This window comes from Jaculus jaculus, chromosome 1 (assembly GCF_020740685.1).
Source record: "Jaculus jaculus isolate mJacJac1 chromosome 1, mJacJac1.mat.Y.cur, whole genome shotgun sequence".
NCBI classification, from domain to species: domain Eukaryota; kingdom Metazoa; phylum Chordata; class Mammalia; order Rodentia; family Dipodidae; genus Jaculus; species Jaculus jaculus.
Genome location: NC_059102.1, coordinates 259,542,215 through 259,555,705, shown reverse-complemented (window position 1 = coordinate 259,555,705; position 13,491 = coordinate 259,542,215). Strand labels below are relative to the sequence as shown.

The 13,491-nt window shown below is 39.4% G+C and overlaps 1 protein-coding gene across 5 annotated transcripts in view; it reads left to right on the top strand.

Annotated features, from left to right (window-relative positions):
- Srgap2 (SLIT-ROBO Rho GTPase activating protein 2) overlaps positions 1 to 13,491 on the top strand; it is a 284,297-nt gene that overhangs the window by 138,286 nt on the left and 132,520 nt on the right. For all 5 annotated transcript variants that reach the window (XM_004663526.2, XM_004663525.2, XM_004663527.2 and 2 more), the window contains exon 4: positions 4,294 to 4,456. In XM_004663526.2, coding sequence (XP_004663583.2) covers positions 4,294 to 4,456 — 163 coding nt within the window. The remainder of the gene's footprint in view (positions 1 to 4,293; positions 4,457 to 13,491) is intronic.

The window sequence follows — 13,491 nt, the reverse complement described above, 5'->3', positions numbered from 1 at the left end:
GAATCTGTGTCTGTGCTCACACACATGAATACACAGGAGCCCCTCCCCCCAGGAAAAAAAGAAGTAGGTTAAAATTATTTTAACTTAAGGTTTTATACCTGGGTGTGGTGGTGCACGCCTTTAATCCCAGCACTCGGGAGGCAGAGATTGGAGGATCACCGTGAGTTTGAGGCCACCGTGAGACTACATAGTGAATTCCAGGTCAGCCTGGACTAGAGTGAGACCCTGCCTCAAAAAACCAAAAATAAATAAATAAAGGCTTTTTGAGACCTGTCCCTTTAAAGAACATGTGTAATAGCCTAGTACATTCCATGCTTACTGAGGACATGGGTATCTTGCCAATAGAAACCACTTAAAAAGAAAAATCTAGATTGGAGATTTTTAGAATATTACAACTGAAAATGACTTGCAGTCAATTTGAAAGTTTCCTTGCAGTAGAAACCTCACATATCATTGAATACATGTGTGCTTAAATCTGTCATCATTTTGAATTTAGGATTATTTATTTTTCTTTATGCCCTAATGCTAAACATTTTTAAAAGAATGAATTAATTATATGTACCTTTCCTTTGCTAGAATACTGTTAACTTTCCACAGGATTCCTTTAGTTTCCCTAGAAAGATAGTGGCCGCAATGACTGATACACTGCATTAGCATTTTTTGTCTATAGAAGTATGATGCCTGGGGTAGATTGGGAGACAGGCTTAATAGTTTCAGTTTGGACTCGAGTATTTTTCTTTGTTTGAAGCTACTTCTCAGGTTTAAACAAGTTTTTGATTTGCTAGTTTGGTATGTTTTTGAGCCCAAGGAGATAAGGTAAGGTGAGATTATTTGTTAGTAGTCATTACTAAAATATTGGAAAACTCCTACTTTTGACTGTCAGCTTTACAGGCACTTGACAACCTCCAGCTCTGAGTGGTGGCAGTGTCCCGCTCAGTTCACTTTCTTTGCATGCAGTGTGACTGAAGGGAAGAAAAGGAGAATTCACGTTTGATTCCATTCACTGTTTAAGGACATACTTTTTAATTATATGGTTGGTTTTCTTACATTTTATTTTTTTACATGTGCCATGTGTGTGCATGCATGCATGCATGCATGCAGTGCCATGGTCTCCCTGGTCATTGTTTTAGCTGCTGTGAACACCAATCTCATTGGCCTTCAGGATTCTCCTGGCTTTGTTTGTTATTGCTATAAGCTTGACCACACGTTGGGTTCACAGATGCATGGGCCACTTTGCCTTAGGCTTTCCATGGGTGCTAGAAAAGATAAAACTTGGAAGCCTGATGGCGCACTCTTTTAATCCCTCTACTCAGGGGCCAGAGATAGGAGGATCCTTGTGAGTTTGAAGCCACACTAAGACTACATAGTGAATTCCAGGTCAGCCTGGATTAGAGCTAGACCCTACCTCGGGGGAAAAAAAAAATCTTGGTTTAGCAGACTTGCAAGCAAGTACCTTTAACTGCTGAGCCATTTTCCCAGCCCCATTTGGCTGGTTTTCAATCCCAGCAATACCACTTTTTAACTGAGACACTTAGACCAAGGTTTTAACCTATATTGTTTCATGTTTACTCATCTTCCAAATCACTTTTTGACTAGTTGAGGGGTTTAGATTAAACAATATATGTAAAGGGTCCAAGACAAATGCCAAGTTCACTTGATAAGTACTACCACAAATAAATCTTACTATTTGTTTCTGTCCTTAAAGATGTGTAACTTCCAGCTATATAACTCTCTGTTGTTCAAGTTAGTACTGTGAATTGAGTAGATAGTAATAATTCTTTGGGAATCACATTGTTTTCATTTGAAATAAGCATCTAGGTTTAGATTCATATGTTCAGAGAAGATTGTCTTCTTAGTTATGCAGGACATGAGATCATGGTTTAGTCAGTGAAATCAAAATCTCTTTTAAGTGTGCCATGGAGCTAGAGAGACTTTCATTCCTATCAGGGCATTGATAAAAAAATGTTTTGGTAATTTTTTTTCAAGTAAGTTTATTTTCCAAACAGTAAAATTATTTTAAACTCAGGGGCAAATTCACTGTAAGAAACTATACCTCAGTACTAGTGATAAATGCAATATACAGACTTTATTTAACAAAAGTAACAAGTAAAGTCAAACAGGCACTTATATTAAGAGAAAAACTGACTAGAAGAAACAATCTAAAACACCTTACAATAACCTACTTGCAGTTAGTTGTATTTACTGAGCTCTGGCTGTGAAGAATGCAGCTAGTGCACAGGATGGATGAATCATTTGTGCATTCGTCAAGTATTCCCTGAATACTGTCCTCACACACCCATACATTCAATTGGAAAAAGATTTGGGGATCCCAGATGTACTTCATTTTTGTTGCTCTTTTGTAATTATTTATTTATTTAATTGGGAGAAGAGAGGGAGGGAGGGAGAGAGGGAGGAAAGGCACACCAGGGCTACTTCTGCTGCAAACAATTCTGTGTTACTTTGTGCGTCTGGATTTACATGGGTAGTAGGGAATTGTACCTGGGTTAGCAGGCTTTGTAAACAAGTACTTTTAGCCACCTGAGCCGTCTTCCTTGTGCCTTGTGTGGCTTTTTGTTGCAGATGCTTTTAAAGTTGTTGCTGTGTAATGCTACAGCAGGTAACTTGTGGGGATTAGGTCTGTGGTACACTAATAATTTTATATTTCTCTAAATATAATCTTTAACTTTTGTTTATAAGCCTATAGATAAGCCAATTAATGACTAAGATGCAGACTTTGGAGTCAGACAGCCTGACTTGCTCTCATCAGACATTGTAGAACTGTAGTTCTCAATTCCCTTTACTGTATGACTCCTTACTAGTGTAAGCAAATGATGAGCTTCAGTTTTTAACCAATAAAACAGCAATAATGGTAATTTTTTAACAGTGAAATGCTGGAGCTTAAATGAAATAATTAATTTAAAGCTTTTACCAAGGTTTTTATACATGTTAGTAGTCAACATATAATCCTGCTACTCTTTCTCTACACTCTGTCTTTTCCTCCCTCTTGTTACTCTATTTTTTTTTTCTATTTAAGATATTTTATTTAGCCGGGTCTGGTGGCGCACACCTTTAATTCCAGCACTCAGGAGGCAGAGGTAGGAGGATTGCCATGAGTTCAAGGCCACCCTGAGACTTCATAGTTAATTCCAGGTCAGCTTGGACCAGAGTGAGACACAAACAAACAAACAAAACCCAAAAAACAAAAAAAGACAACCAACTTTATTTATTGTGAGAGAAAAAGAGGCAGACATAGACAGACAGACAGACAGACAGACAGATAGATAGATAGATAGATAGATAGATGATAGGTAGAGAATAGGTACACCAGGACCTCTAGCCACTGCAAAGAAATTCCAGATGCATACACCACATTGTGCCTCTGAGTTTATGTCGGTATTGGGGAATTAAATTCCTGTCCTTAGGCTTTGCAGGCAAGCACCTTAACCATTGAGCAATCTCTCCAGACCTCTTTTTATATATATAAAAAAATTTATATTGTCTTTTAATTTTTGTGTATTTTTATTTATTTATTTGAGAATAACAGACAGAGAGAGAAGGAGGCAGAGAGAGAGAGAATGGGCACGCCAGGGCCTCCAGCCACTGCAAATGAAATCCAGGTGCATGTGCCACCTTGTACATCTGGCTTACATGGGTACTGGAGAATTGAGCCTCAAACCAGGTTCCTTAGGCTTCATAGGCAAGCAGTTAACCACTAAGCCATCTCTCCAGCCCAAGACCTTGTTGGTTACTCTTATTTTCTCTGTTTTTGTCCAGAGTTCTTAGACAAGTTAAAATGCATTGATGTGGGTGTACTAGTTATTTTTCTCATTACTTTGATTAAGTAATCTGACAAGAAGCAACTTAAAGGAGGAAAATTTTATCTTGGTTCACAATTAGATGGAATACAGTGGATCATAGCAAGGAATGCCTCATAACAGGGGTTCTGTGGAGAAGGCATGTGGTAGCTGCTTGCTTATATCTGTGGACAAGGAAGCAGAATCACTACCCCACCAACTGAGTGACCCACTTCCTCCAGTTAAGCTCTAATCCTAAAAGTTCCACAGACTCCCCAAACAGTGACACCAGCTGTTATCCAAGTGTTCAAACACACGAGCCTGTGGGGGACATTTCACATTCAAACCATGACAATGGGCTTCAGGAAAGGTGTCTTTATTTTTGGTTCTGCTCTGATTGCTGTGATTCTTTGTGACACAGACTGTCATCATAGATGCTGGCTCTTGCTCTTTACCCACACTGTTTCTTTGTTTTTGTTTCTTTGCCATTTCTCTGCAGGAAGGATCAGAATGTTCTCTCTCCAGTCAACTGTTGGAATCTTCTCTTAAACCAGGTGAAGCGGGAGAGCAGAGACCATACCACCTTGAGTGATATCTACCTGAATAATATAATTCCTCGATTTGTCCAAGTCAGTGAGGACTCAGGAAGACTCTTTAAAAAGGTATTTGGATTCCTTGTATTCCTTGTCACAGAGGTTCTTTTGTAGAGCAATAATAATATAGCTTTGGAAATAAGAGAAGCATTATTTTATTGGCTCACTTAAGTTTTCCACTGACTGTATCACATACTTATGGAGGAAAAATGAATGAACCCTCCTAACTTTCTGAGCTGAATTCATATGACTTGGAAGGTAACCATTTGCAGCATATGACCACACAACCAGTACACGCAAAGTCTTCATATTTGATATAACTGTTGGTATCTTCCTCATGTGATTTGAAAACCTGTTGGGATGTAGAGGCCTTCCATGTTGTCCCATGTTTTCCTCTTCTAGTTCATTAGCAAATTCTAGTATGCTTACATTTGATTTTAGTTTTCCACATGCTCATTCTTTCCCATGTTGGACTTATCAGTTTAGTTGCTCTCACCACACATGCTTTTGTTTTGAATTCATCACAGCTTTCCGAAACTTGTTTGTTATCTCAGTTTGTTGGAAATCGATTGAGCCATTTGACCATGGAAAAACTTAAGACAATGGTGATAATCTTAAGATACTCTGCCAAACTCACCTATCCTGTTTCTTTGGAAGCAGCAGCCTCTTGAAAGCCCAGAACCTTTTTTAAAAAATATTTTATTTTTATTTATCTATTCGACAGAGAAAGAGGGAAAGAGAGAGAATGGGTGCACCAGGGCCTCCAGCCACTGCAAACGAACTCCAGATGCATGCACCCCTGGTGCATTTGGCTAACATGGGTCCTGGGGAATTGAACCTGGGTCCTTTGGCTTTGCAGGCAAACACTTTAACTGCTAAAGTCATCCCTCCAACCCTAGAACCTCTTTTCTTGAGCTCTCAGTAGTCATTTATTAATGAGCGTGGGTACAAAGTATAGCAAAGGCCCCTCAATTACTGTACATAGATTATCATGTCTGAAATTGGGTCTCTGACATTCTCCCCAACCCTCACAAAAGCTTTCCAGAAAGTAACAAGTTACAGGTAGAGGATATATAGAGATATTTAAAATTCATGGCTTGTAGGTGGCAAAATCAAAGGTTGAGATTTGAGACTGGGAGAGAAAAGGTGCCGATAACCAGGATTATCATCAGGGTAACTTTAACTCAGATTCCTAGTCTTTAACATTAGGAAATGCTATAGATTTCATTAGATCTGTAATTAAAGCACAGTTTCTTTAGTCTTTGCCAGCCTGAGAAAGAACTGAGTTAAACTGGTCCATCAACATAACTATATCTATGAAGGTGCTTTCCCTGTGTCTTAACGACGGGGTGCTGAGGGTTTGCTGTATTGTGGCTAGAGTCACTCTTCTTTTGGGGCACTTTTCACTATCTCCATGGTTACTAGCATCTGCTCTGGTACTTGTCATTGATCTGAATTATTCCGCAGCATATGGTTTATGTGTGTCTGTGACTAAAATTAAAACTTACTTAAGGTGAAATCTTGACAGTAATCTGTTACTATTTCCTCTCTTGACAACCATATAGGCTATCCTCAGAAGCAAAAAGGGTTGGCTGGTAGTTTTCTTCTCCATTTTCTCTGCTCCTGTGAGAAAGTACTTTTATGAGACATATTTACCTGGATCAATTCGATACAATCTCTCAGCTTCCTTTTCCTAGGAACGTTGAGAAAGAGAGAGAGAGGTAGCCTCTCAACTTTTCAGAAGTGTTTATGGTAGCAAGAGATAGCAAGATCATGAGTGTTCCTTCCTGGCTCCTCAGAGGCCTAAGTGGATGGCATGTGCACAGGACTTAGGGCATGTCACCTCCAGGAGGAAACTACTTCTCTTAATGTAAGGACTTATTAAGCAGGGTCTCAGTGTGGACCTCCATAAGCCATACATTCTTATGTTAAGGGTGCAAGGAGGGATTTGTTTCTCATGGGATTCTTCTATTTCATTGAAGCAAAGCATACATACGTGCACAAGTGAACACACCTGTGTAACCAATTTTCAGTTTAAGAAAAGAACAATTCAGTGCCCCAGAATTCCTCTTCTCCTTTCCTTAATAGTCATATTCACTTCTGAACCCCTAAGGCTAACCCCTGTCCTGACTTAACAGTAGGTGTTAGTTTTGCTTGGTTTCATATGTAGTATAAACAGAATCATACTTTGCACAGACTCTTTTGGACCTGTTTTCTGTCATTCAGCTTTATGTCTGAGGATGTCATAGCTTTCATATGAATATGAATCACAGGGCCTTCTCTTGATCTTAGTAACTTTGTTTGAATTAAATTATTGTTAATCAGAGATATGGATAAGATTATTAAATTACTAACAGAAGGTGAATACTTTCTTATCTCTCTCCGTTGGGGCTGTAGACTGTCTGTAACTGTCTGAGAGAAAGCTGGCTAGTAAGTCAGAAAAGACTCATGCTTTGCATTGGGGGAGACTAGCAGTAGGAAGAAGAAGCATTCTCTATAGTCCTTGGTTAAGAGCATGTTGCGCATGAGCTGGAATCCCACTGGTAAAGACAAAGTAACCAGATCAGAGTCTAAGGAGTGTGTCTGGTCACCCTTTCAGTTGTGTTGTATCCTTCCAGTAGAAGCCTTTTCCTGGGGACCCTTTGTCTTGGTCCTGGATCTGCTGTTCTTATCTCTGAAGACCTTCAGCACAAGATCCTGGACTTTATGTGCCTCAGTTCCCTAAACTTAAAAGAAAAGAAAGTCAGTTTGAGCTTTATGATCTCTATAGTGCTTTGTGGTGACAAGGGCATTCTATGCTAAGCGTTTCTTCCTGGTTGTTGGGTCACTTTTGTTAAAAATTGAAAGTTAATTGAAGTCTCAAAGATAATGACAAATGAAAATGAGGCTTGGGTTTGGGAGAGCTAACTTAAGCATTCAAAAGACCAAATTTCTTGAGGAATGAAACATCATTTTAAGGCGATTATCTATCTGTAAGGTAAGCAAGCAAGAATCTAAACTTATCTTTTATCAGTAAATTTGGATCTATTAGCAAAAGGAAAATTCCCTTCTCCAGAGACAGGGGCTTTAGAAAAAGGTAATTTTATTTCCAGTTTGACTCTTGACACCTGTGTGTTATATATATTTTTTAAATATTTTTTTTTCATTTTTTATTTATTTGAGAGCAACAGACACAGAGAGAAAGACAGGTAGAGGGAGAGAGAGAGAATGGGCGCGTCAGGGCTTCCAGCCACTGCAAACGAACTCCAGACGCGTGTGCCCCCTTGTGCATCTGGCTAACATGGGACCTGGGGAACCGAGCCTCGAACCGGGGTCCGTAGGCTTCACAGGCAAGCGCTTAACCGCTAAGCCATCTCTCCAGCCCACCTGTGTGTTATATTAATCTCTAGAAAGTTCACTGACAGAGTTTATAATTTTTCTAAAGTCTGCAATTTTGAACCTATGTGACAAATACTGCATTAAGCGCAGTGTATACATTATCCTCTTTAGTTCTTACAGCAAATTTGTGAAATAGTTACTATTATTCTCTCTCTTTTTAAAATAGTTTATTTATTTATTGATAAAAGAGAGAGACAGACAGAGACAGAGGAAGAGAGAGGATATGGTACACCAAGGCACCCTGCCATTGCAAATGAACTCCAGAAGCATGTGCCACTTTGTGCATCTGTCTTTAGGTGGGTACTAGGAAATCAAACCCAGGACCATCAGGCCTTGCAAGCAAGTGTCTTTAACTGCTGAGTCATCTCCCTTGTCCTATTTTTTCCTTTATAAAGGAAAAACCTGAGGCTTAAAGAGATTAAACAAAAAGGGCAGTGAGGCTGATATTTAAATCTTGTCACCTGGCTCCTGTCTTCTTTATGCTGTTTTAGGGAGCTCTAGGTATGGGGTACAGGAAGGGCTATTTGAGATTTTCTTGTTTTTCTTTTCCTCACTGAACCTGTATATTTCACTTAGTCTAGCATTCTCTTTTGCACATGAACCTTCAAGAGGTATGGAAGTGCTAACCATCAACCCTATATTGTTGTATATTGTAGCAGCTAGGAACTAGAGGGAAACCCAAGAACAGAATCTGTAGAAAGAAAGAAAGAAAGAAAGACTTATTAAATATGAGAACTAGAAAAAAAATTATGGCTGATAGTTAATTCAGCTAATTTTGGGGTGTCAGGGTAAGTACACAATTGGCCTCTCTATGCGGCTGAACTCCCTGAAGGGAGGCTCCGTGCTGGCCCTCTGGTTGTGGTTATGTCTGCTGAACACGTTTTATATGGGCAATTGATTTTAACTAAATATAACATCTGCAGAAAGTAGCTTGTTCACAGCTTAGAAACAGACCTACTTTGTCTAGGACTCTAGGGACTCTTGAGCCCATTTGGTCTTCAATGGGTCTGGCCCTGTTGGACCAAGCTTTGAGCAAATAGCATTGCTGTCACCTTCACTTGCAGAATGTGGTGGCTTCAAAAATGGTGACTGAACATTGCCAATTCTGACCCCTCCTACCTGCATGTTCTCTGTGAGAGGCATGTTCTAAAGACACTCACCAAGAACAGAAAGAAGTTTCCCCACCTTGTCAGCTAAAACTGAAGTAAATTTGGGTGTGCCTTTACCCAAGAGGAGTTTGCAATCCTACCCTCTACTTCCTCTTTGGATCACTCTGGCTTGTCTTTCCCTAATTCCCTTGGTCTAGTCCTTGTCAGCTGCTTACACTCAAACTTAGAAGCTGGTCAGTTCAAGACAGTACTAAGGTTCTCAGTTGTATTCGTATTTTTTGAGTTAACTGTAAACCTGTTTTGTCTGTAGTAGTCTTTCTCTGGCAGAAACTCAGGTTAATTTGAGAAAGCTAGGTCATATTCCCGTAGATCACTAGTTCACAACTTTGCCTTGTATGAAAGTTACTTGGAGCATTTTAAAGAAAATCTTTTTTCTTTTTAATTTGAATAGACAAAGATCTGTTAAGATATGGAAAACATACTCCATAGAACAAAAATTTATAAATTGGACTTCATCAATTCATGGACTTTGGTTCTTAGAAAGATATTTTATAAAAACAAAAAAGATGACATAAACTAGAAGAAATATTTTTTATTTTATTTTTTTTTTGTTGTTGTTTGTTTGTTTGAGAGCGACAAAGAGAGAGAGAGAGAGAGAATGGGCGCGCCAGGGCTTCCAGCCACTGCAAACGAACTCCAGACGCGTGCGCCCCCTTGTGCATCTGGCTAACGTGGGTCCTGGGGAATCGAGCCTTGAACTGGGGTCCTTAAGCTTCACAGGCAAGCGCTTAACTGCTAAGCCATCTCTCCAGCCCGCTAGAAGAAATACTGACAATGTTTATTATGTCAGTCCATTTTGTGCTACTATAGTAATATACAAGACTAGAGAACTTCTGCAGAATGGAAGCTTATTTCTTGACAGTTCTGTAGACAGAAATCCAAGTTGTGAGGATTGTATCTGGTAAGGACCTTCTTACTGAGCATGTGAATGTGAAAGGCATGACATAAGTGACAGAGGAGAGAAGGAGATGGAGGAAGGACAACAAACTCATCTCTTTTGCAGAAACCCACTTCTGAAATAACTAATCCACTCACTCAGTCACCTCTTAAAGGTCCTGCATCTCACTACTGTTGCATTGAGAATTAAGTTTCCAGTATTATGAACTTTTGGGAATACATTCAAACCATAGCAACATGTATTTGACAAAGACTTGTCTCAGAAATGTTAAACAAAAGACTTAGAACTCAATAATAGGAAGACATACTACCTCTGAAGATTTTTAAGTGTCTTTATTTATTTACTTATTTACTTGCAAGGAGAGAAAGAGAGAGGGGGAAGGAGAGACAAGGGGTGTACCAGGACCTCCAGCTGCTGCAAATGAACTCCAGATGCATGTGCCACTTTGTGTATCTGGCTTTACATGGGTACTGGGGAGTCAAACCCGGGTCATTAGGCTTTGCAGGTAAGTGTCTTACCCACTGAGCAATCTTTCCAGCCCTACCCCAAATTTTAAAAATGGGCATGTCCTAGTAAATACTTAACTAATAAAGATATAATGGTAAATCAACTCATGAAAAGATGTTTGATATCATTTATCATTGGGTAGATGTAAAGTAGAATGACAGGAACATACTAAAGATTCCCTAGACTCTTAAATGACAAAATGACTGACAAAACTGTTAGTGAGTATGGATGGAGCTCTCATGTTGCTGGTAGGAATGTGAAATGGTATGATCACTTTGGAAAATAGTTTATAAGTTTACCAGGAGTTCTAAGTGTTTCTAGGTATTTTCCCAAGAGAAATAAAGTATATCTCAGCATAAAGACTGTACCTGGATGTCCATGACAGTTTTTATGTTTGGCTAAGTAATGCTACTCTTTGTCTCAAAGGACATCTATGTTCAAATCCTTGAAACCTATGGATGTTACCCTATCTTTATAAGATTGCTTTTTAAAATTTTTGATGTATTTGATTGTTGAGATGGGGCCTAAATGCAATCATAAGTGTCCTTGTGAGAGAGATGATGGATTGGAGAGAGGAAGGCCATGTGATAGAATCAGAGTCACAGAGAGAAGGCTTTGAATATGGGAGAGGGGGGACATGAGGCAGGACTAGATCATTTAAAAGGGAAAGAAACGAATTCTTTCTGAGAACCTTTCAAACAGAAGTGGCCCTTATCGACAGTGGTTTCAGCCCAATGAAATGTTTTTGAGTTCTGACCACCAGATGAGACAATAAATGTGTGTTATTTTAAGCCATCAAGCTTGTCATAATTTGTTACAGCTGTCATAGGAATCTAATACTTCGTAATATCCCAAACTGAAAACAATTCACATGTCCATTGACAGAAGAGTAGAAAATCATGTTGGGGTGTATCCATTTATATTACTAAATAATAAAATGAAATGTAAATGAGCTCAAAACAAGCTTCATACCAAGCTCAATGAGTACATTCTGCATTTTCCATTTATTTAAAACTTTGGAAAGGATAAATCTTATCTATAGTAATAGAAAACAGATCAGTGATTGTCTTGAGTCCAGGGTAGGGAGGAAGGGTTGACTGCAAAGGGAAACAAGGGAATATGTAGGTTTGTGTGCATTTGTCAAAACTTATCATACTGCACACTTCTACTGTGTATGTTTTATTACATATAAATCAGGCTTTAGTAAAGTTGACTTGAAAGGTAATAGAAGAACCTGTGTCAGTACCCTACCTGAGCACATCTGACCCCATGCAGTAGGACCTGCAGTAGACCAGGTGGTTGGTACATATAGCAGGAGTGGAAAATGATTATTCCTGATTCTCTGTTTTCCACCTGGTGGGAAAGCGAAGGGCACAGAGGTTCTGAAGCCAGAAGTTGTGGACTGTGATGTGAAACGTATATTGCAGTACTCAGCAGTACTGAAGCAGGTAGGCCAATTTCTCCAGGCAGCCTGTTGTGGTTTCCTGATTTGCTTTGGAGGCTGATGCAAGGTGAATCTGGCTTCCTTCACAGTGTAGGATGTGGGAAATGCAAGAAGAGTGCCCAGGAATGAATGTCAGAGCCTCAGGACTTTCTCCAGGAGCCTTTGATGTTAAGCATGTCCATTTACCATTAGTAAACCAGTAACAAGAAAATTACCATGACCAACCAGTCAGTAAAGGAGGGTAAAATAGATTTAAATTGAAATAGTAGTGCTTCTTTCCCATCTATTTCTGTGTTTGCACTGAGCTGTGATTCCTATGATGCCTTCGAGACCAGCTACTTGAGATGATACAATAGGAGGCGTGTTCTGTGATACTGCTGTCAAAAATAAGAAAAGAAGTGACTCATACTACATGTCTAGTTCAGTGTCTCTGGCCCTCTGTGTCCACATTTCTACATGCCAGATTCAATCATTTGCAGATCTAAAAAAATTTTTAGGAGGGGAGAAATACCTGTGTTGGTCTTGTACATGAATAGATTTTTTTTTTTTACTTGTCATTATATTCCTAGTCTATATAGTACAACAACTGCTTTTGTTGCATTTACAGTGTACCAAATAATATATTTCATCTAGAAATGATTTAAAGTATAAAAGACTATGCTCCCAAGTTGTGCATAAATACTATGCCACTTCATGAGGGGCTTGTACATCCTTGGATTCTCGTATTCTTGGGGGTCCAGTAGTCAATTCTCTGCAGACACAAAGGGATGAATGGAGCAAGAAGGGTTTCCAAAGACTGTGTCTTGTTTCTGCCTCTTTGAGAAGGGGTTTAATATGCTTAGTGTCTTTGAGGGAAGAATAGATAAGTGATTTAACCTTCCCTCTCTTCCCCATCAGTCATTCCCCGCACGCACTGAACTTAAAACCTGTTACTGACTGCATAGTCTCATTATAGTCTGGTTCCTAACAGCATTGCATGATGCTTTGCAGACAGTTATTCCAGTTGCTTGGTTTATCTTTTTGGTCTAAAAATGCATCTGTTGTGATTAACTGAGCTTTGTTTTTTCACTGCTGATAGAGAGCTTGTCTTTGGAGAAATAATAGGAGGTGAATCTGAGCTTGTTCGAGTAGGGAATGGGATGCTGCCAGCTTCTTCAAAGGTTGTTTTGTTGATACAGGGTGTCAGGTTTGCCACTAAGGCCAGCACAGAGGGGAGCCTGCAGCAGTGCTGTTCAAGGTGATTCAGCCTTGGTTTCTGTGCCTCGAGGTCAGCAGCATCTGTGTGTTATCTCTGGAGGCATCTCTCTGGGTGGTCCTGGATTTTGTTTTTGGATTTAGGAAGATGCAGCACAAAGAAAATATGTACATCAAAAATGTCTGCAGCCTCTTGCTTAGTTTACATTATGTTTGCCCTTTAACACTGTGGTTCTCATGTATTTAGTTGCCCTTTCTGAAAGAGCTCACAGTGCTAGGTTTAAAACATTCACAGGTGCTGTATAAGAGACTACGAAGCCACTCTGTGGTTGTGGGTGGGAGGTTATAGGAAAGAAAGTTATAATAGACAGAAAAAAAAAAGTGCCATCTGTGAGTCTCACCCTAAATTAGAAAAGCATGCATTCAGTAAGTTAGTAAATACTGTAAACACAGCAGTGTGGTAGGTGCTGAAAAGAGCTTAAAAGTCAAATTGAGTAAGATTTGCCCCCAAGAA